This window comes from Penicillium subrubescens, assembly GCF_028828155.1.
Source record: "Penicillium subrubescens strain IBT 31985 chromosome Unknown utg000002l_segment0_segment0, whole genome shotgun sequence".
Lineage (NCBI taxonomy): Eukaryota > Fungi > Ascomycota > Eurotiomycetes > Eurotiales > Aspergillaceae > Penicillium > Penicillium subrubescens.
This window is the reverse complement of record NW_026643152.1, coordinates 727,187-749,533: the sequence shown is the minus strand read 5'-3', so window position 1 is coordinate 749,533 and position 22,347 is coordinate 727,187. Positions and strand designations below refer to the sequence as shown.

At 49.2% G+C, this 22,347-nt stretch overlaps 6 protein-coding genes across 6 annotated transcripts; 3 read left to right on the top strand and 3 right to left on the bottom strand.

Annotated features, from left to right (window-relative positions):
* Positions 1 to 1,771: 1,771 nt before the first annotated feature.
* Positions 1,772 to 2,891, bottom strand: N7473_001713 (cysteine hydrolase family protein). Its single transcript, XM_057147653.1, has 2 exons — positions 2,405 to 2,891; positions 1,772 to 2,310 (listed from the first exon to the last, which is right to left on the bottom strand). Exons 1-2 carry the CDS (start codon positions 2,694 to 2,696, stop codon positions 2,039 to 2,041), a joined length of 564 nt encoding a protein of 187 aa, XP_057011307.1. The 5' UTR covers positions 2,697 to 2,891; the 3' UTR covers positions 1,772 to 2,038.
* Positions 2,892 to 4,238: 1,347 nt separating this feature from the next.
* Positions 4,239 to 4,969, top strand: N7473_001712 (small GTPase-binding protein; the record flags this gene model as incomplete). The annotated part of the gene is made up of 4 exons (XM_057147652.1): positions 4,239 to 4,267; positions 4,433 to 4,514; positions 4,591 to 4,736; positions 4,921 to 4,969. 4 exons carry the CDS (start codon positions 4,239 to 4,241, stop codon positions 4,967 to 4,969), a joined length of 306 nt encoding a protein of 101 aa, XP_057011306.1.
* Positions 4,970 to 6,831: 1,862 nt separating this feature from the next.
* On the top strand, positions 6,832 to 7,959 carry N7473_001711 (ankyrin repeat domain-containing protein; the record flags this gene model as incomplete). Its single annotated transcript, XM_057147651.1, has 1 exon — positions 6,832 to 7,959. One exon carries the CDS (start codon positions 6,832 to 6,834, stop codon positions 7,957 to 7,959), a length of 1,128 nt encoding a protein of 375 aa, XP_057011305.1.
* Positions 7,960 to 11,517: 3,558 nt separating this feature from the next.
* N7473_001710 (uncharacterized protein) lies at positions 11,518 to 11,908 on the top strand (the record flags this gene model as incomplete). Its single annotated transcript, XM_057147650.1, has 2 exons — positions 11,518 to 11,576; positions 11,650 to 11,908. The coding sequence occupies 2 exons, from the start codon at positions 11,518 to 11,520 to the stop codon at positions 11,906 to 11,908; spliced, it is 318 nt and encodes a 105-aa protein (XP_057011304.1).
* Positions 11,909 to 12,856: 948 nt separating this feature from the next.
* cgnA (collagen triple helix repeat protein) lies at positions 12,857 to 13,370 on the bottom strand (the record flags this gene model as incomplete). The annotated part of the gene is made up of 2 exons (XM_057147649.1): positions 12,857 to 12,873; positions 13,118 to 13,370. 2 exons carry the CDS (start codon positions 13,368 to 13,370, stop codon positions 12,857 to 12,859), a joined length of 270 nt encoding a protein of 89 aa, XP_057011303.1.
* A 2,879-nt stretch (positions 13,371 to 16,249) lies between these two features.
* Positions 16,250 to 16,824, bottom strand: N7473_001708 (uncharacterized protein; the record flags this gene model as incomplete). The annotated part of the gene is made up of 2 exons (XM_057147648.1): positions 16,250 to 16,493; positions 16,556 to 16,824. The coding sequence occupies 2 exons, from the start codon at positions 16,822 to 16,824 to the stop codon at positions 16,250 to 16,252; spliced, it is 513 nt and encodes a 170-aa protein (XP_057011302.1).
* Between the last annotated feature and the right edge of the window lie 5,523 nt (positions 16,825 to 22,347).

Below are 22,347 nucleotides of genomic sequence, written 5' to 3'. Positions count from 1 at the left end.
AGAGAGATTGGAGGTAAAACTGATTTCGAATATCACTGTACCGATCGCCCCCAGTGAGCTCACACTGGGCAGCAGTCCTCGCCAGGCTGCTGGGACAATGGATTCATACCTTCTCGTGGTGTCCGGTGTTAATCCCCGTTGGGAGACCAAAGTGAATCCGCCGTGGTTGTGCGGTCCGACCCGGTGTGGGAGGCGCGGGGCACGATCGCACAACCACAACAAAATCAGGGGATAATGGGATACAAAAATCACCCGACTTCTTTTTACCCGACTCGCACTCGGGCCCAGAAGCTGGCCTTGCATTACCTGTGAAAGTGGTGTCGCCCTAAAAGGAAGACAGGACACCCCTGAGCATACGGTCTGGGATCGCATCGTGCGAGATGCGGCGAGGCGGTAGTGAACCGGTGACACAGGCAGTCAAGCTAACGTCGGACAGACCTCGTTCAAGGCCCAGAGACCTCGTTAAGGCTCGGACCTCGTTAAGACTCAGAGACGTCGTTCGCTGGAGACCTCGTTAAGGCCCAGCCACGGGCACCCTCCAGGCCGGCTGTTCTTTGAGACACGGGCACCACCGAGACACGGGCATCCTCTTTGGGAGACACATGGGCAATCTGGAAAATGTCGGTATTTAGCTGGTGGCAGCCGTCGGAACTCGTTAAGGCTTGGCCACGGCAACCCGTCGACCCTGTTCACATACCGGGGACCAAGCTTGGTTAGTGGAGAGCAACCAATATACACTGCCGGAGGGAGCGTATAGAGAACTTTCTGCAAGACACGGTCGGCCTGAGGGAGGGAGACCTCCTCAGGTAACGCGAAACGAGAGTGTAAGCTCTCGCGGGGCGTGGTGTGCAATGGCAGCCACTGCGACAGGGTCGGGGCCTGTCAAGAGACTGTCTGTATAGCCCGAGAGGACGGATGCGCGTGTCGGTGTACAAAAACCCGGGAGTCAACTACCTCACTCGCACTGGGGGCCTGAGACCGACCTTGGTCGGTTGAAGCGGTGTCGTCCTAGTTGGCCTGCCCGTGATGTATGCTTATGGAGCAAACTGAGAGACACCCAGGGTGAGAGGCGTGGTGAACCTCAAAGGACCAGAAGCCTCAATTATCGGGTGAAAAACTGGGGTAGTGGTCTATGCAAGTAGGCCTGTCGAAGCTACTTAATGTCTTTCGGCCCCTAACTAACATACACCAACCACCTTGTGCCAAAGATGGTAAACGCGCTTCAACTGCCGAGGATAGGATGTTGAACACTTGAAGAAGCGCCTTCAAGCCAGTCTACTAATAAAATTACTAACCCACAAGGATCCGTATGATATCGACAGCTGAGAGGACATATACTGAAAGGATCCATGTATGGGCTCGAAGGAGATACGGCATATGTACATTAGGACCTGTGTTGATAGATCAGTGATAGTTGCCCTTTCGGGTTAGCCGCCGGGCGTTAATAAATTGTGTGTGTACAAAAGGCTTAAAGAAAAGAAGTTTTCCCCCGCACGTTCGCCGTGTCAACGTGCCAAGGTCTCGTGGCAGACGCGGCAAATATCGGGTATTGATTGGCCCGTGACACAAGAGAGCAGTGACAAGTCCAAAAGCCCTAAATTCATCAATGCATTTCCTTCATTTTCTCGCAGAATTATTATAATTGCAGCTCTTGAGACTCAATGAGAGACCGATCGCTCAATGGAGCGGTGCCGCTAAGGGGATCTAGTATAGGGAGTACAAATAGTCAGGCCTACGTGCTAAAGATGGTCTTTATTACTCTGCTCTCTATCTCCAACCATGATAATACCAGCCAAAAAATAAACCAAATCCTCAGTCTGGATGATCTTCATAGTAGCTCTAGCTAAGCTCGAACGAAGCCCTTGAGCTTGGCAAAAATTCCTTCGCCCGGGTTTATATCTAGCGAATAAGGAGGTAGATACAGTAAACCAACTTGAATCCGATATTGATATATAATTACGCAGTCCGTTCGGAGTGGTGGAAGGATGCATTATCTATGACTAGGACGGACGTCGGCTGCGGCTATCCTTGGTCTATGTCAAGGTTGCCATGTATCCCATGGAATAATTTCCGCACCTGCTTTGCGGAGCTTCTCTTCAACCTCCCGCTCAATCTCCTCTGCCTTCCTACTTCCCATATCATAAGTCGAATGGGCTCCCTGCAGCAACACAACTTTGAAGCCAGCAGCTAATGCCCCCTCACAGGTTGATTGAACGCAACATTCACTCTGAATTCCAAAAGCCACAATCTCTTCAATCCCTTCGGCTTTTAGCTGATCTGCGAGTTGCTGGTTGGACTCGAACGTGTCCCCTATATAAGTACAGTAAGTGGCCCGGACACCATTTTCTATTGTAAAACAAGAGATCGTGATTGTATTGAAGCAATCGGTCAAGTTTTAACTCACTGGTAGTCTTCTCCACAATCCTCTCTGTTTCATTACGTGGTTTGAAAACTAACTCCCACGGCTTGCTGCCTCTAACCAAAGAGCCATTTTCAGGGGTTTCGTGGTGTTGGACGATGATTATGCTAAGATTGGCACCTAGGCCGCGACCAAGTTCATTGTCGATGGCTATTCGTGCCTTTGAAAGAACGGCGGCCCCAACATCTCGGATTCGAGCGGCGTGAGGAATTTCAGTTCGAGGATCCTGGGCTAGATCGGCTTGAATATCGATCACAAATAGGGCGGTGCGAGCCATGGTTGGGAAAGGGAGGATGGGAGGGCAGGATGATGAATAGGTCAGCGAAGCGAAGGATAGTCTTCATGTTGGTGGAAGAAAGTCAATGTCAGATTGCATAGGAAAAAGGCAGCAGGAGGAAAGTGAGTCATGGGTCAGTGTCAGAGCAGACAACGACAATATCCACCACCGGTGGCACTGACCACCATGTCGAGGATAGTGGAGCAGTTACTTACAGCTGCCTCCTATTGGCTTCCTTCGTCCCCCGCCTTTCTTTGTGCTTTGTATGTAAATTACGGGGTCCGAGACAACACTTTCGAGTCACTCTCGAGTATCCCATGGGTCCTCTAAGACACGGAGGAATTGGTCCCATCCACATATCAACTATGGACCAAATCTGCAGATGTGTATTTAACATACCCGCCTGCCACTCATTTTATCTACAATCAATCAATTCAATCTGTCAACCCTACTGATTGGTTCCCCTTCCACTAGAATCCCCACTCATTGCAATACTAGCCATTACTGATTTAGCTTGCTCGATCAATTGGTTTGCATTCTTCACTGTCATTGGATTTTGGGTTCTGCATTATCGGATCTGCCTTACCCTCACGTGTCCCAGGTCACGTGCCCTGAAGCGCGGAACGAGTGGAAGGTGTCGGAACAGCAGCATAGGTGGATACCCGGAAGAAAGGAGATACTATAGATCCGAGAGATTAGTCATTATTATGCCCACACAAATTGCCAGCAACGGGCAGCATAGCAATTCAGACTTGTTGATATCCGATTGGTGCACCAGCATGATCCACAAAGAAGGATTCCGATAGAGGGGAAACCTCCTGCACGTGACAGAACCTGATCCTGATTTTCGTAAATATTCGTGAGACTGCCAAAAGCCATACAAAAATTGTGGCGAAATTTGGACCAAAATCGCAATGGTTGGCTTGTCGTGCTTCAGTGGTATTGGACGAATGCTTTCAGTGCCATTGGACAAAGGCTTATTAGAGCGGATCCTAGTCTCCGTTCTTTGTCCGATCAGCACCTCTTTTAGTGTTTTGTACGGAGTTGGCTTTTCCGTTTTTGCTACTCATTCTGACTCCAGTAAGCGGAGGCCACTGCCCAGCGCAGCTCGTAAGAGATATGATATTATATAACCACACCCTCCGGATCTGATTGGGGAACACCCTGCCTAGGATAACGGCAAACCCCCGCATGGCTGTCCCCTATATAATACCTATGTTTTATCCGTATAAAAAATTTATTATTTGGGCGTGCTAGCCGTGACGAGCACTCTGTCCGTGTTATGATTGGTCAAGTGTCACCACAATGGCCCCTCGTTTTGGTTAATTTTATCACATCAGTCTGCACATTCGTCCTCCACTTTTGATATTCTCCTCGCACAACTGCTCTCTCGACGGCTGAAAGTCGAACCTCCCTCTCACTCGACACTAGGGACGATACTTCTTCTCACTAGAAAATATTGTCTGATGCGATACGGGGCCTTAACTTGATTCTCAAGAATATCTCCCGCACTCACTAGGAGATTTGCCTGCTTCATAAACGATGGCTAGTGAACACAAGGTCACACAAAGGTACGCCACGCAATTGAGCTCATCACCGCATTATCTCACTCCTGACCACACCATATTATCGTGGTCTATAATACAGCTCTTGCTTGTTGAGAGCCAAATAACGTCTTTCAAATGATCTTTGTGTTATCCACCCACCTCAACATTCGACGCTGACATCGAATATAGGAAGTTGACCCTAGTCGGGGATTCCTGTTGCGGCAAGACTTCTTTACTACGGGCTGCGCTATACGGTAATTCTCCGGAAAAGGTAAGCGTCCTTTGTCCCGCCTCGCAGTAATTGCTTTTCTTAAAATTCTAAGTATAATTGAATCGCAATTATCTAGGTTCAATGCACCTTTGATCTCAGGCACAATGTGCCTTTCGAACACTGTCCCGGTATTTACGAGTGCAATGTGTCAAATGAAAAAGGGCATAGTATTAAGATACGGCTCGCCTTGTGGGACACAGCAGGGGTATATGACTTTGGCCGGTAAGAGCCACTTAAATATCCCGGCGCACACGTTGTCCTCATCAGCTTCGCCATTGACTCTCCAGATTCTATGGATAATGTAGAGCAAAAGGTCATTTTGCCCTATGCTCTTGGATTTGTTCTCGCAATAGGAAGCGGTACTCCGATAACAAATTGTTTGCTGATCGCTATTTGAAATTGATAGTGGATATCTGAAGCCGCCCATTTCTGCCCTGGCATCCCGATCATCCTAGTCGGTTTGAAGAAAGACTTACGCGATGACACAGTCACTACTGAAGAACTTCGCAAAAATGGGCTGAAGCCTACACCTAAATCGTTTGGCGACGCTTTGGCGCATAAGATTGGCGCCTATAGATACCTTGAATGTTCTAGTCTGACTGGGGAGGGTGTCAAAGATGTCTTCGAGACCGGATCGGCGGCCTCACTTCTCGAACCTAAAGATAAAGCAGAGAGGTGCTGTGCTATCTTGTAGTGTAAGTTATAGTGATGCGAGTCTTTGATCGAATTCTGTCTTAACTGGACGAAAATTATACTTAGAAAACCTATGTAGAGAACCTGCGACGTATGTTTTGGATCCACGCAGTCGCTTGGCGGAAACCACCCCTAAGAGCATGATAGGTTTTTCTTGAGCAACGTTAGCCAATCTCTTTAGGTCAACTAAAAGCCACGGAGCGAATCTTATTATCTTAGTAGCTTTTCTTTACTGAACCACCTTCATACATATTCCACGTACAGAGTGTTCATCCTACATAAACGAATGTGATGGCTTCAATAAGGCGGATAGTAGTTATTCATTCTCAGTTCGAGGTCTCGCTTGATGTTTCCTTTCACCAGCCCTGTTCATACCAATTTCTGTTGATGGTTTCTTGGCTCCAGTACGAGAAGCACTTGCTTGTCTTTCCAAATTTGCGACTACGGTCGGGGCGTCTTGAAGATTCATTTGCTACAGTTTCCGATGGGTTTGCACCATCATAGAATGTGACTCAGCCTTGGATTCCAAATTCATGTCGAAGGGGTTCATCTGTTATGACCTTTTCGACAAAGTTAACCACCGTATCTCGCTCAAAATTCCGAAGAGACGCTACCGAATAGATCTGTCTGTTCTGGATATTCGTAAAGACATAATCGATTTGGTATCAGAAGAGAACAGTGGGCGCAAGGGAAAGGCAGCGGTACAGTCGAACTTCCACAGACTTGTTCCTGGAGTTAAGGGAAATCAAGCCACGGGATATGCTTGGGGTAGGGTCGGTTCATTGGGTCGGCCGCGTCGCCCTGAGTCGTGAGGGTCGCATCCGCCTCAACTTGGATCGCTTGGGACAGAGAATTGTGGCGGCAATGGAGGAGGCCAAACCGTATGTTGGGTTGCACTCGCCGTTCGGAGATACCCTTGTGGTCAAATTTGTTGCTTGTACCTTCTCAGATGAATTCAAAGCGAACTGAAGGTGTAGCCATTTCTTGAACTCAGTGGGTATATTTCGATATTGACCCACTTCAGCAGGCAATGAACACAGTGAGCCAATGGAATCCCTCCTTACTGGAAGCGGAGACTCCTATCGCTACGGCTTCTCCGCCGTGGACCCGCCTCTCCAGACTGGAAGCCCGTCTGGACGCAGTTCGACAGATCTTTTACATGACTGGCCTCGTGGCTCTCGATATGTGTCTAGTACGGATTTCGAGCCACACGGGCTAGGTGTCTGCATGGACAAGCACTACCGAATAGGAGGCCACTGCGGTCGTTGTGTCCCACTTCATCACGCAATGAACACCATTGGCCAATGGTATCAATTCTTCGCCTCACCCTTTGCTTCAGAATATCTGTCAGTGTGGTACTCAGCCGAATCCAAAGAGAAAGAGCTTACATCTGTAAACCTTGGTGAATTGTAATAAAAGCGACGCATAAACCGCCGGCACAAATATGCCAGTGAGCGCGTTAGCGATGTCGTGGCGTGTTCTCGAGCCTCTGATTTGCGGAATACATGTCTAGGGCGATCGAGATTAGTAATCGAGTAAACTGCCACCCCCCAAAGCGCCACCACAGAAACTAGATTTAGGAGTTTAAAGGGCTACCTATCTGTACAAAGGAAAACTGGGCGCCATGAACAGAACCACCAAACAAGAACCTTCGCCTCCACTCTCGAAACCCCAACTACAAACACAAACGCAAACCTCCTCCTACTTACCCGAACAATCTCTCGCCACCCGACTAATTCACGCCTGTAAAGCCGGCCAACTCTCTCTCGTCCACACACTCCTCACGAAAGAAGGTGTAAATCCCAACAACGACGACCAACATGAATACGAACGAGGCCACACCGCGCTCACCATATCCTGCGACCAAGGCCACACGTCCATCGTGAAACTCCTTCTCTCACACGGAGCGAATATCGAAACAAAAAACCTCGACCGACGCACTTTCAACCCGGGCGGTCGAACACCGCTCTTTTGGGCCGCGGGGAGTGGCCATACAGACGTCATCAAAGTTTTACTGTCAGCCGGCGCCGATCCTAATAGCACGGAGGAAAATGGACGGTTGACGCCATTGGCTGTGGCTGCGGTTCGTGGACACGAGGAGGCTGTGTCGGCATTGCTGGAAAGTGAAGGAGTTGATTTGGATAGGAGGGGAACACCAGATGGACGGACGGTGCTGTCGCATTCGGCGGAGGATGGACAGGAAGAGATCGTGAGGAGATTGATAGAGAGAGGGGCAGATCCGGATTCGAGGGATTTATTAGAGAGGACGCCATTATCATGGGCGGCGCAGAGGGGACAGAGGCAGATTGTGGAGATCTTGTTGGATTGTGAAGACGGTTGTAAAGTGGATATGAATTCGAAGGATGGGAAATATAGTATCTTTTCGGATTCTTCGCCGGGGGAGAGGACGCCGCTTTCGTATGCGGCCGCAATGGGGCATGAAGAGGTGGTGGTACTTTTGATTAAGAGAGGGGCCGATGTTGATTACTGTGACCGCGGCGGGTGGAGTGCGCTGGCTCGTGCGGTATTTCGCGGTCATGTTTCGACAGTTCGGGTTTTGTTGGAAGTGGGAGGGGCGAAACCAGAGATTGGGTATATGCTGGGATATTTGTCGATAATGGAATATGCCCGGGGCAATGAATCGCATCGGCCTGGGTTTGTGGAAATTAATCAGTTGTTGAGGAAATGGTCCTCGACGAAGCCGGATCGTAATAGAGGGAGTGTGGATTGGTTTTGGAACATGTGGAAATGATGTCTAAATGGTATTCCGAATGGTATATCTCGGTTACAATAGCGTCCGGCTAGAACTAGCTCGAGCAGGTTGGATATGGACAGAATAACTCTACGTCGTCTAGTTGGTTGGTGATGTCAGATGAAGACTGGAGGTTGCGAAAGAAACACCCATTACTAGTCAAGAATGTTAAATAGTATGAAAAGAGTATATAATTCTAAAATAGAGCCAGCTCAACCTCAGTCAGACAAGGATACTAGCGGAGGGGAATACTCAGGCAACCGGAATAATACTGTAACAACGCTAAATTCATCTAGCGTTTTCTAAGAACATGACCCCTACGACATTTTCCTCTGTGGGAGCGGGGACTGGCTAGTAGTTCTCGGTTGTGGCTGGCAAGCAGTTTGCGTGCCCCACATCGTCACACTCCGGTACCCTAAAGCAAATCATGATATCTCCTAGATTCTAACCGTGTCCAAGTCGTTGTCTCTTCTGTATTATATTACCAACTATGCTACTAAGGATGACGTTTCGCCGTGCCAGATAGTCACAAAAGCGGCGCTGTTGAAACAAATGATTGTCACACGCCTCGTCTATGGCAACCAAGGACACTCCAGCAACACCCGCAACAGCATACCACGGCCGTTTCGGTGGCGGCAATTGAAATGCAGCGTTGCAAGGTGCAGCGGTCACTTTCGACATTTCAATGGCCTACAGCGTCATCTGTCCGGCCACCTGGCTGAAAGGTCATATGCCTGCTGGGTTCCGGAGTGCCAGCGCCGCTTCACGCGTCGCGATAACCTCAAAGCCCATTATGCCCCGCATAGAAGATGGGGAGGCCGCAATCGCTACGTGGTTAGTCTTAATCGGACTAGCTCTGCCTACGATCCTTGTTTCCGTGGACGGCTGACGTCCAATTGCTAGCCGGTCACAAAGGAAAACGCAGGCTCGTCCGATATATGAACGGGAACTGGTTTAAAGGGCGAACGGCAAAGAGCACGAAATGTGCACTATCCTTTTGTGGTAGCGCGTTCGTCAACGATGGACCCAAGAACGATCGCAAAAGAGAGTTACGAAGGATGCGGGAAGGGTGTGGAGACAACGCGCTGCATCCGCCTCTCTAGTTAGGCGAACTGCAATGACACGGTGCGGGAGTTGATGGACTAAATTTTGAACATCGTTTAGAAATAACGATGCCCGAAAGATTCGAACGCATGACCTGGAAGGTGGAGTTACTAGTAGGCCAAAAAAGAAAACGAGCATATACGCCACAAGTTTCAATGGATCTCCTCTTTGTTTCTCGCAAGAGTAATGACTTCCCCAAGTTTTCTGAGCTCCAGATAGGTTTGTCCTCTTCCGATCCCAATTCGGACAAAAAGTTGCTCTGAAAAGCAGAGGTTATTCTAAAGGGCGGCTCTGCTGAATCGCTATGCATCTGCGACCATTTCCATGTGTTGGTTCTGATTTTTTAAGCCACAAATTGACAAGATATATTTTGCCCGTCGAGCGCCAAAATGTACCCGTCATCATATATATGAATTCACCTATTACCCAGCACACAACAAGAGACATACAAGTATGTACAGTAATTAACAAAAACGGAGCCAGGAGCTCTCAAGTTGCTACAGTATAAGAAAAAGTAGATGCCCCGGTCCCGGTAAAGTTTTTATTGCGGTTCCCCAGTGCCAGGAGGAAGCGCGACCGCAATTGACAAGGGTCCAAATTAGCAGATTCGCGATTCGTACCAAGTGACTCAGTTCCTTGCCAAGTAGTGAATTGCTTGGTGTGGTAGCGGAGGCAAACCTGACGCCAGCATCATGTACATCACATAGCAGTTATGGCACATAAATGTAATGGTGATGTTGTGAGTGCGGCCGTTGAGTCAACGACGCGGTGAGAACAGAAAGCCGCGTTGAAGAAACGTTTGCAACCATAATCCATGGTTGAATTGACAGTCACCATCGACCCAAAGCCACAAGTTGATCTTGAAAATCCAGTCTAATCTGCCTGCTGTTGAAAAGGGTAGAAAGCACACTTGTAAGGAGTGAGCAAGGCTACGCTACGAGATGCTGAACATACTTCAACGTTGACACGGAACTACCAAGAATGGGGCGAGCGACATCTATAAATACAATCACCAGCCTGCAGACATCCCTGAACGATAAGAAGGAGGCCTACTTATACAACACTTCGATAGCCCCAGCCATCGTTCCGTCTTTCTAATACGAAGCGCGCAGATTGCAGCCTGCCTGTATGAAAGTCAACACCCATAAGGCTCACTGGTCCTATTGTACGCTCTGATTGATCTAAGATGTGCTGACCAGCCGCAGTTCCTCCTTCCAAGGCCCTTCTGACGATTGCCAAACTTGCATGTAAGTACGCCTCGTCGCTCTGCTTGCTTGATGTGGGGCTGATTGATACCAAGGGTGATACAAGCATGGGCCTTATCTACACTCCGCACCGTGACGATACATCATACGCTCTAACCATGTATCTCGTTGAGCACTTCTAAAATACTGTACCTTGTCCATATATAACAACGCGTCCGAAAGGCACGGCTAATCCTGAAAAACATAGTCGCTCACGAACACGCCCCTGTATAGAGTTTGGAGTTGTAAGTACTGATTGGCTAGATACCTTGATGACTGTGTGACTAACATTTTCTCTGCACGTCAAGTTGTCGATTGGCACCGGTCTCCTTTCATCTCGCCCCCGCCTTGAACAGTTTCCAACGGTCCCATCCCCTTTATGGTAGGCCCGTCTTGTCTCTATGCGCAGTCTGCACACCGTGTATCTCCATCTACTCATTGTCTCCGCTCCAATAGTTCGACTCATTTCCTACTTAACTGGCCCTGCACCAAGTATGCCCACTTGTGACAGGAACTTGCTGCTTATTCGACTGGTTTGATACCTCATCAGAGCCGACGGCCGTGTTTCCTGGATTTTTACTCCAATGCTGGCTTAAGGCCAAAGAAGCCGACGCGACTTCCATTCGATGAGAATGTGACAGCAAGAGATGTGAGTGATTGAATGCGGGCTTAGTGTTCTTGCTGATAAAAATAGCCCAGGGGCCCTCCAATGAGTAGAGTCATAATCATTCAGTACCACAGTTCGTGGAGTACCACAGTGGAAAATAGAAATGTGATCATTCAAAGAGGAAGCATTTCGAAGCCCTGACGGACCGAGAGCTTGTCGGAGCATGCCTAGCAGCGGCAGCGCATGACGAACACCGGCCTAGGACTCAGCTAAGTTCGTGAGTGATGCATGCTTGATCGACATCACAGGCCAAACCCAAGCAAAATCCGCCATCGCGCAATCCACGACCGTGACCGACCGCATCGTGTTCGGGACATCAGCCATGGCAGAGGGGATTGGATTCCTGGCATCGCCACCGCCTTTGATGGCACGCGGCTGACGCGACACGACGCAACGCGCCCCTGTCCACCTACAATATTCAGCGGCCCTAATCTCAGCCTCATTGAACACCCCGGAACACACAGCAATGGCCTCATCCAGAAAAGGAGCCTACAGCGCCGCCGTCGATTTTGCAGCTGATGCACCGCGATAAGCAATCATCGCATGGCCTTTGGTCATCCATCTTTCACCCTGCTCGGTCACCTTGCTCGGTCACATTCCACGTATGTTCTTCGAAATCTCACTTTGATTATTGTCATAATACTGGCAAGGCTTGTTGACTCATGCGGTGCTCAGTTTAGGGGCTCTTTCAAGCGACCCCATATTAATGCCAGAGCGTGCCCTCATGCCAACACCAATGTTCCTGGATAGTGTGCGCGAGTTCTCACCAAGCCGACGACTTCGAAACAACTGCGGTTCCACTCTTACCCTCCGTCCCTTTCCATTTGCACACAAGCCTAACATTGCTCGGTCGCATGCCACGTGTGCTCTTCGAACTCTCACTTCTCGAATCATGAAGGATGAGGGTGGGCCATTGCTTATGGTAGAGGAGTAGTGTGCATTGCAAACGCGATTCGCAACTCCCCAAGGCACGCTGATGATGTGATCAATGTTGTTATACTGGCAAGGCTTGTTGAATCATGCGGTGTTTAGTTTAGGGACACTTTCAAGCTACACCATATCTATGCGAGAGCGTACCTCCATCCATACCTGCACGGCCCTGCCGACACAGCTCCTTGCAATTCCCCGGGCATCTGACTCGGTGCTTATAAGAGTGACCCGATCTGTCGCTTCGTCCGGCTCCACTAGAGGGAAAGGTGGGAGTTGTTTGCTCCTGCTCACAAGTTGTTGGCCGAACCTGGGCCGGTTCCCCGTGTTTCTTGTCAGTACATCAGACCATCATGAGCTATTTTTGTGGATTCTTGTGCCCCTCGTAGACCACTGACGTCGCTGTCAGTGAGACTAACGGGGGTATATAATGTTGGTAGAAGTCAGTAATCAAGTGTAACCCCCTAAGTTCGTGGGACAGACGCAAGTGGAAGCCCACAATACGAAGACAGAAATCGCATACATATTCGCACAGCATCAATTTGGCGGGGTGATTCGAGGCTGCAGCAATCCAGCCGGATCGGAATAAAGTCGAGAGATCCCTGTGTCAAGCGTGATATCCTCAATTCATAACCCCCGACTGACCTTTCAACATTATACAAATCATGCTTTGTTTAACAGTTGACCATCGTTGTCCTTCAAAGAAGGGAGACCGTTGTATACTCAGCAGTAATTGAAATATGTTGGGATACAGGACAAGAGCGCATCAGGAACAACGGGGAAGCATTAGAATTAATTCCTGCACTAATTAGACGAAGAAGACAGTTGATTGGACATTAGTTAGTACTTTCACTCCTATCCACAGTCGGTTCTTTCTTATCAAAAAGAATAATTCAACCCATATTCCTCTGAATTCCAAGAAAATCTATTATGCCACTAGAGTGAATCTGAGGTTTTACCAGAGCTTGCCGTCTATGTAGTGCCGTACAATCTTCCAATCACAATGGAAGTTAGAGACGCTCTGCACTACGAAGGAAAAGCAAATAAGGTCTTGCAGGTAACTCGGATAAGGTGTGGGGCGGCAGGGGTGATTTATGTGGTTGACTCACCGCCCGTGATTCACTACTTCAACGTTTCCCCACTCTCCTGGTTATCAACGTAGCTTCAACACCATCTTCACCATCTTCACCATCTTCACCATCTTCACCATCTTCACCATCTTCACCATCTTCACCATCTTCACCATCTTCACCATCTTCATCATCTTCACCATCTTCACCATCTTCACCATCTTCACCATCTTCACCATCTTCACCATCTTCACCATCTTCACCATCTTCATCATCTTCATCATCTTCACCATCTTCACCATCTTCACCATCTTCACCACCTTCACCACCTTCACCACCTTCACCATCTTCACCATCTTCACCATTTTCACCAACACGGTCAACAGCGTCGACAAGCATCTCAGTATCCGCAAATTACATGGAAACACTGACGTGAAATCGATATGAACTATCGACTGGTTGTAATACTGACGTGTCGCCTGTGATCCAATTGTCTCTATTCGCTAGACAACACTGTATGTATGCTCTCGCTTCCCGTGTGGCTTGAGGGTTTCCACGTAGTGCCATGCTTATATTGGAATTTAGTGACAGGGCTTACAAGATCAGTCTCTACATTAGGACAAGTCAGAATCGAAAATTGTTTTCATTGCAACGCTATCGACTTCGCGCATGGACCGGGCTACATAGTTCGGGCTACATAATGTACCCAAAAATGGGGCGTGCAGGTCTTGGCTCCTTCAAGCGCCGGAGCGAGACTTGAATACTGGTCCCTAGCACCACGGAGAGGTACCTGCATGTCGCTAGAGGATCATGGTGTAGACCTTGGGCCCTAGGTCCTCTCCGATCGAGCACACGTTTACCATCACAGGGCTCATTGGCTGTGAGGGAGGATGTTGGTAAAGCAGACCTCAAGCTGCGAGGATTTTGTCATCACAGATCTTAGACTGCGGAGTTCACTTGTTATCGCAGCGCCCCCCTGCGGAGTTCACTTCGGGACGCAGCGCCCCCCTGCGAAGAACAGTTCATGACGCAGAGCTTATCCTGCGAAGCACACTTGTTAACGCAGAGCTTATCCTGCGAAGCGCAGGCTATCCTGCAAAAGAGCGCAATTCTTACTTCACTGGGCTCATACCAGCGAAAGCCAAGACTTAAAGCCACGGTCTGCAGTCAGACAACAAGACCACGCTGTCTTGGAGGATGAGGATCCAAGTCCCGATTTTCTAGACCGGTCATGGAGCGTCTTTTTATGTTTTTTCGTCTCCGGCTGCTCATAGATGCCAGGTATGCAAAATTCTGAGAAGACGTGATATATTGTGCTGTAAACATAGCATTTCTGCTGCCGGTGCAGTTGACTCAACAGCCGTTGAAGGATGCTTTTAGAGTTTGCGGCCAGTCTCACGAAGCGCCCCACCCTGAACCGTGGCTTGCAAGGATCTAGACGGGCCTACGGCGGTGCATAGATGCCATTCGCCAATGCATAATTCGATCAGCAATCCGGGTATCTAATTGGTCAGGAATCATGCATATTTTGACCGCCTTTAGGGCCGTCCCCCTTAATGCCTTACCCCTCAGGCAGAATCTCTGTCATGTGATTCGTCTCTTTCCTTAATACTAGGCCTTCCCCCCAATTTCCGCCGAGGATTATTTCACCCCTTTCTACCTCCCCAAAGCAGGCTACCACACGATCTCTTGATCTTGCCTAACAACTAAGCCCTCAGAAGCTAGATAAATTGTTGGAAATGTGAATCTGATAGGTGCTTCTGATCGATTTTATGGCTGCAGCAAATAGGCAGGTTTCGGTGGTGGAGAAAGTCCTTCGTGGCCCGTGCATGATGCGACAGTGAGGTTGGACTTGGTCATAATCAAAATTCTGCCGGGTAAATTTGCTTATTAATTATGCATTGGCGAATGGCGTCTATACACCGCCGTACGGGCCGCCCCCTTGGATCCGTATCTTGAAAATTGTCTCTCACATTGAGGTTGTTTACGGTGAACTACCTTTAACAGAGCGTTGAACGACGAGGAGTGCATTTAAAAATGCCTAGCGAGAGGGAAACTCTCCACGTCGTTACATGGCCGGCCTGGACGGCCCCACGGGGACTTGCGGGCGAATTGGGGGGTTCGACGCTTCCCCCTCTTCACAAATGTTACGACTATACCAAGTCTTCCGTCCCTCACAACCAGATGCTGGGCAGAAAGTCGAAGACAGGCCATTTACGACAAAGAATTCTCTTAACGTTGACGATTGACGCACCACAACAGTTGACCATCACCATTCAACGGTGAGACACTTATTATTTATAAAAGTTCTCCGGGTATATGATCCATGGTACACCAGGCGATCTGCAAATATCGATCCGCAGAGTAGTACTGTCACAGGGCCAAAAACTTAGGGTCACGTGCGTTTCCCAATAGTATGGCAGCCCCAGTTTGTCAATTAGGTAGAGTGAATACAAATTTGATCCCAAGGGCCTTGTTAGACCAAATAACTGCTGTTCACTGATTTTTCTATTCAGTACCTCCCAGAATCGTCCCGACGCCCGCATCATCTTATTCAGGACACGTGTGCGTTCTCAATTCGATCCAGGAGTCCTCAATGGCCCAGATGCATTCAGTCTTCATTAGATGGCATTCGGTATGTTGTTAATAGTACAATGCCACAGTCAGCGCAGAATTGGACAATTGGACTCGGATACGTCATTTGTGTGTTTCTTCTAAATGTCCCCTACATTCCCCTGGATGCGCACGGTTTCTAGGTCTAATAAGCATTCGGCTTTACCTTTAACATTGCGCTTTCACCAAGGACGGGCTCTTATATCGCGAGACTGTATTAATTTCTTGGAAAATGAGTCGTAGACCTGCTTTAAAATATTATCACCTACTTGTGATGATTTGGCGGCGAAAACGCGAGAGTGTCCTACTTATAGCGAGCACGAGCGATGCAGGGCTCGGCTGTTCTCATCCAAAGTCATTTCCAAGGTATTGTCGTATATCGTGGAAAGGTTCTTTCGATGGATCATGACAAGACAGCTATTGCCAGAACTTACAAGGGAGCAACCACTCCAGTCTTATGAGTTGCGCACGTCATTAATTGGGGACTGCTATAGAAACACTAGCAATCCACTGACAATCATTTTTTCAACCTTAGTCTTTAGGCAATAAGTGAATGAATGAATGGGTTTACTGGAGAATATGCATTGCGGAGATATTCACTGTTATATTTTAGAAGAAAAAAGCGGTTCATTGCATCGAAAATCCTCGACAGGGCTTATATTTATCTAGCTGAGTCCGTCTTGGAAAGCGACTCGCTTTCCCCTGCTTCGCTCAGACAGGAGGGGTTGAAGAGAGATGACCATTTGTTTAAGATCCTCCATCTCGCCCTTCAAAATTTCGATTTCGCCAGCCAGCTCTCGCTTGAGCAGTCGCTTAGCAGCGTTGCTTTCCCACTCTCTGCCTCGTTCCATCTGCTTCGCTCTTTCGGATAAAGCTTTGAAGGGACCTTGCTTCACTTGCTCCGAAGGTCTGAGCAAGATTAATCAGCATTGAGGAACAGAAATATATGGACGTTCGCCTCATTTACTAACCGGTTGTTCGCATGTGTTGTAGATTGGTGCAGTCTGTCTGGTGAAGAATCGACCAATTCCGTTTCTCGATCGGATTGGTGTATAACTTTGCTGCCATTATGGCTTTCAGGCCCCATTTGTATTGACCCAGACGACTTAGATTCGCATCCAGCCGCATCTTTATGACGAGAGCGGTTTTTTGCTTTAGCTTCATCTTCGAGAGCTTTGGCTAGCTTGGCGGCATAATGGCCTGGTCGAAAGGTAGGGGTCTTGGTAATGCGATTTGCCATTCTGAATGAAACTGAGTAAATGAGATGGGAAAGAGTGATTGTTTATAAACTTTCCTAGGCGTTAAGCTGGCAATGGTTATTTGTAAAAGGAAAACGCTTGAATCAAGGCTAAGGATTTTGTGCAGTTGATTTGCGGAACATTTAAAGACCCATGGAACTATGTTTTTGGGCTATGCAGTCTTTCACGATGGATTGCTGAAAATACTCACCGCAGAAAATGGAAAATTCGATAAAGGGTGGGTGCATCTTGACGAAAAAGGCGAACCACGGGTGCAATCGAGGTGTGACCGGGGTCGGTTGATTCTCTTCAACACTATTTCAACATCCGTTTAAACAATTCAACGTTGGTTTAAATATTTCAACACCCAAGAAGAACCAGCGACTATCATAGGTCATCTGCGCAAGAGATGGGTTATGTAGAGACGTAGTCGAGTGACCTGAGAATAGCCCGATTCTCATTCTAGGAATATCACGACTTGGCCCCACGCTCTGATATAGCAACCGCCCATGAGGTGTGAAGTTATGAGAGACCCTGCAATTGGGAGCTGTGATAACAGAATCATCGCAGCTTGAGGTCTGCATTACTAACATCCTTCCTCGCGGACGATAACCCCTGGGTGGGTAACGTTGTGCTCGGTCGGGTAGGCCCTGAGGTTCGACGTCTTTACAACGATCCTATACGAATGAAATGGTGTCTGCCTCTCTGCCAAGGCCCGAATTCGCTGTGGATCACGCAAGGCGGGTACGCGGTGCAAGAACTCCGTCAAGTTCCAAGACATCAAAATCAGGAAGTAATTGGCAACATCGCCACACGGCCTGTCGATTTCCGGACGCTACGACCTACTTCATGTGATGTCATGAGGAACTTTCTGCTCCAGATAGCACCGACCGTGACCAGCTGCCCAGCTAGATCAGTAGTGGTATGAGGCTGCTGTTCGGAGCAGGGAACAAGACAGGCATACCCCGAGGTCGCTGGCGCGGCACCCCAATGTTCACGCGAACTAGAGCCAGCAATCGATATGTAGCTGTCCTTCTAGGCCGGTAGAGTCACCCCAAAAAGAGGACAGTTCAACACTTCTAGTTCATACCCGCTTCCTCTCGGGCCGTCGGATAGATTCGTCCGATAGGTCACGGCATCGAGGCTACGAATCAATAGCGCTCCATGGTGTAGCTTGCCAGCTCAAACAAATACCTGTCGGGATTCAATATTGGGATGGGGATGCAAAAGAACTGCAGTCTCCCAGCGATGAGACAGCGGCTGTCCCTTGTTCGTTTTGTTTAGGAGACATTGAAAAGCAGGTGGGTGAGAGTGGTCCTGCGACGTAAACAGTGCCGGGGGTTGGCTCATCTGAGCCGTGTGGAAGATGGCTGAAGCATGATGTCAGACATGTTCTCCTATGAGAGCTCACTCGATGTAGCCGAAGTGACGATGCTCCGGATGTCCTGCTCCGCTCAACGAGAACAAGAGCAAATGCTAACCCAGCACGTGAAGACGCGGAAACAGCTCCAGTGATGGAACGTACGGATACCACGGATAGCCCTCAGAATAAAGGTTTAGATCGTCGACTGGTGCAGTCAGTGTCATCGCACCACAGACGAGCACTCTCTAGCACAGGATGCAGTGTCCGTCGGTCGGCTCGCCGGTCGTAGCTTCTGAACCGAACGTGAACGCAAGGTTATCCCGATGTGGGAGGGTCAAGTGGATAGAGTATCGGAGGTAGACTGGACATTAGATGAAATGACCCGGGTCATCACAGGCCCCTAACACTTGTTAGCTGACCATTTCCTCATATCATTGCTCAAGTCACAGACCATATTTCAACCGAGACCGCTAACACATAACGCCCGCCCAATAATCCCTCACACATTGCTCATCGCAGAAGCCTGGGAAGAGCCGGGTTTTTGACATTGTTCACATCCAAGATAAGATAACTGCCAATCCGAAGCAACCTCCGCAGCCTTGGTATGGAGTGTTAGCATAGAATGTGCTTGGTTTCATATCAATGATCATACCACTTGTCTTCTGGTAAGATGGGTCATTCCGTCCTTCCTGTCAGATCACCATCCATTGCCGAGCGCAGAGCGAAGGCGCTCTCCGAATAGTCTACTGGGAGATGTTTTCCACCTTCTCATACGACCCCGGCAATAGTCGATTAGACGGCACTCCATAAAAAGCTCGATCTTCATTCAACGCAATCATGGCATAATATGTCGATGTGTGAGACAGACCGGTAAAGAGGCACATTCGGTGTGTCTGGCGAGCGAACTGCTGGCGGCAGCCACAGGGCACCACTTCGCTGGGGAGGGCTGTACCAGAGGGTCAGCTGTTGTTCCCTGGATGATTAATGACCACTTACCTGCTTTATCGTGGAGAAGCGCCGTCTCAGCGTTTGCACAATTGTCATCATGAAGCACAACATGGTAGTCCGGGCCGCTTGGGCCGAGCGTGCGAACGGATTCCGTCTCATTGTCTTCCCAACTGACCAGAATGCCCCTGGGGTATGGCTCCAACTTGATGCTGTGCAGCAGGTATCGCAGTCGCCGTCCAATCTGACGCATGAATTTTATCTCCGCTGGCCGAGACGTCGGGTGCGCTTTGAACATGGATGCAATTGATTCGAACCAGGAGCTCTTCCACCACATGGCAACAGAAAAAGGGGGCGTTTGTGTCGGCAAGGTTGCTCGGATACCAGGGCCGGCAGAATGACCGGTGGTGCGTACAAGCAAAGTCCAACCATCGGCAATGTATCTTAAGTGTACCCTGTCCCTTGTCAAAGTATGCGTCGACTTTGCCGGCTGAGCCTCGGACGTAGAATACCTGAATATGGTCGGTGAAACTCAGCAGAGCGAAGCAGGCTCGCAACGCGCAGTCGACTGTTCTTGCGAATGTTGTGTCTGGGACGACGCAGGGCTTTGCATCCTTAAACAGCTTTTGCTGTTCCTCTTCGACGGTTCGGATGGGGCAGTGGGCACGCAGCATGTGCCATAGCGTGTCCGGCAGACGTGCCGGGCGCTTGCCGAGGTTGTCCCGGATCATGTTCGTGGTCTGTCTGCATCAGCTATCAAAATGCGACACTGTCTATACCCAAGTACATACCTGATCATTGCAGCTCTCGTTGTAAAAGAATTCCTTATCTGCTGATTCGCGCAGCAGGTATTGCCAGATCTGACGCGCCGCCGATGGCTCTAAATGAGGGCCTATCATCTCGGCGTCGGCAGAACGGGCATGGTTTCGCAACAGATCGACAAGTAGAGGCAAGATGGTGTCTACCTGCTTGCATAGAGCTTCCTCCCATATCTGTTGTACTTGGCGAGCCGCATCCCGCCAGGATGCCAGTCTGCGACGGTCGCGGCAGGTGGATGAATAGGCAAAATTATACGCGAAGAGGAATGCCCCGCCCACAGTGGAATTAGCCAAGGTGATCCCATTGTGATAGAGCTGACCTCGCAGCTGGGGATCAAGGATCAAGTCACCATGTGGTGAGGAAATGATGCCGGAAGGGCAGGTGAGCCCGCGAATGTCCATCGTCGTCAAGCGGAGCCAATCCACAAACGCGTCTAGCGCGACTGGTCGGCCTGACTTGGCCCGCGTCGCGCCGATCACCACTGCCTCCGCACATGGTAACGTAGGCTTGCCATGTCTAGGGCAGGATCGGTCCACTCGATCGACTTGGTTTTCTGAGATGGCGTCACAGTACAGGAATCGAAGCGGCGTCTGTGTGCATGTCAAACCTCCAATTGCAACCACTCGCGGCGATACTCACATTGTAGCTATCTCGAGAGAGAACCAAGGCCGCCAGCTTGAGACCCTCGCCGTGACGTCCCACAAGATGATGTGCGCATCTTTGGTTGAGAACCCCATAGCTAATGCACTAATGGATAGTTGCATGCTGCATTTGCGATCGTGATGCGACCGGTCTTTTGTTCGTACTGAATGAAACCCAGTGCGCGTCGATTCTCACGCTCCGCTGGCTGGTCGGCAAGTGTTTGATCGGGAACAATGATTGAGAGATGGTCACTGTAGTCTTCCAACAATGGCTGGAAGCTCTGACGGTCAAGATTGAATCTTTCGATGATGGCGTCCTTCATGCGTGGATTAGCGTTTGTCCAGCGGAGGAGGCCGGCACGTACCAATTTTGATACAATTCCCGAAAAGCGTCTGCTGGCATCCAGTCTTTGACGTAGCTGGGGGAGATGCCGAGAGACACCACGCGTCGAGGCGCTCGGTATGTAGTGAGAGTGAGTTTCTGGCTCTGGAGCAGCTCGCGTTTAAGCGGCTCGTTCGCCTGAGCCATCAGGCCATCATCCTCGCTCGTGTCGGTGTCGTGATTGGTTGTCATTCTTGAATGTCGCGTAGGCGAATCCGAATGAGTTGGTTTTGGGAAAGAAGTAGAGAAGGGTGACAGTATTTATATTCTAGCTTCCGTACTGAACCATGAGACCTATTACATGTTAGCAACGGTCACCTTTCTATCATACTCTAACAGTCATATGATGAGGGCAAGTGCCTCACTTACTTGAGCCTTGCATGTAGGATTGACAAGCGAACGTTCCAGGCGCTCGGTGGTTTCTAGTTGATGCTCAACGTTAACGGCGGGGCTCACGTTTTGCTGGTGATGCGTAAGCGTTCGCCCACTGCTTTCCTGGTGTCCGCTTAACAATGAGTCAACATGCGTGCAAAACATCTGCTCAGTTTCTATCTTGGCACCACATTTACAGGCAACCGAAATGAGCATGCAAAACGTGGTCGCACAAACGATTGTTCTCTTTTATAAAGAAATTGCTATGATTTAGGCATAACTCACCAGATAGGAAACTTGTTGACTCCATACAGTATGACCTAGGCACCATTCACAAGGAGTAATAACTATTTGGACGGACTCATTCTTCTTACTGAGCATGACGCGCAAGACGGAGGGTTGCTAGTGATGTGTTTGCCTTTAGGCCGTTCCAGAAAGCGTATGGACCTCAGGGAGCCAAGCCGATTTGGCACCTTTAACAATTGCTAAAGTCGGCAGTGGTCCCAGGAGCTTCATGCTGCTCTGAGAAGCAGGGTATATTGTCGCAAATAGCAGGCTTATTGGCCCCAGGAACGCAGAAGAGAGGCCAGGGTTCATCACACGTCCTTCTAGGTGCCTGGTCTATTCTAGGAAAATCTGGTCAGCTCCCCTAGTTCTACAATATATGAGTTGCTCGATAGCAAATAGGATTGACGAATAATCTCCAACCTTTTCTAGATCTGGCTCAGGAACGGGAGCCGGAGATAGAGACCCATTACTACCGGCCTTTTCCCACCTGTGAGTTGGCTTTTCGTTAGCTAGAATTGACGTCACTATAATGCTGTATAGCAGGTCCCCCTTATGCGATAATCTTCCCTAACGAGAACCTTACTTCAGATTAGGCCTAAAACGACCAAAAACTTATCAGCAGTGACAATGAGCCGTTTCATTGGCCTACCAGAGAGGCTACCTGTAATTATCTGTCAAGTTTTGTACAAATTCAACTGGATTCAGGCCTGTTGCC

Excerpts from the sequence above, each read along its gene's own strand:
- N7473_001713 (XM_057147653.1), bottom strand. The coding sequence starts at position 2,696 with ATGGCTCGCACCGCCCTATTTGTGATCGATATTCAAGCCGATCTAGCC. Across the intron at positions 2,311-2,404 it reads GATTGTGGAGAAGACTACCA|GGGACACGTTCGAGTCCAAC; the intron begins GTGAGTTAAAAC and ends GTACTTATATAG.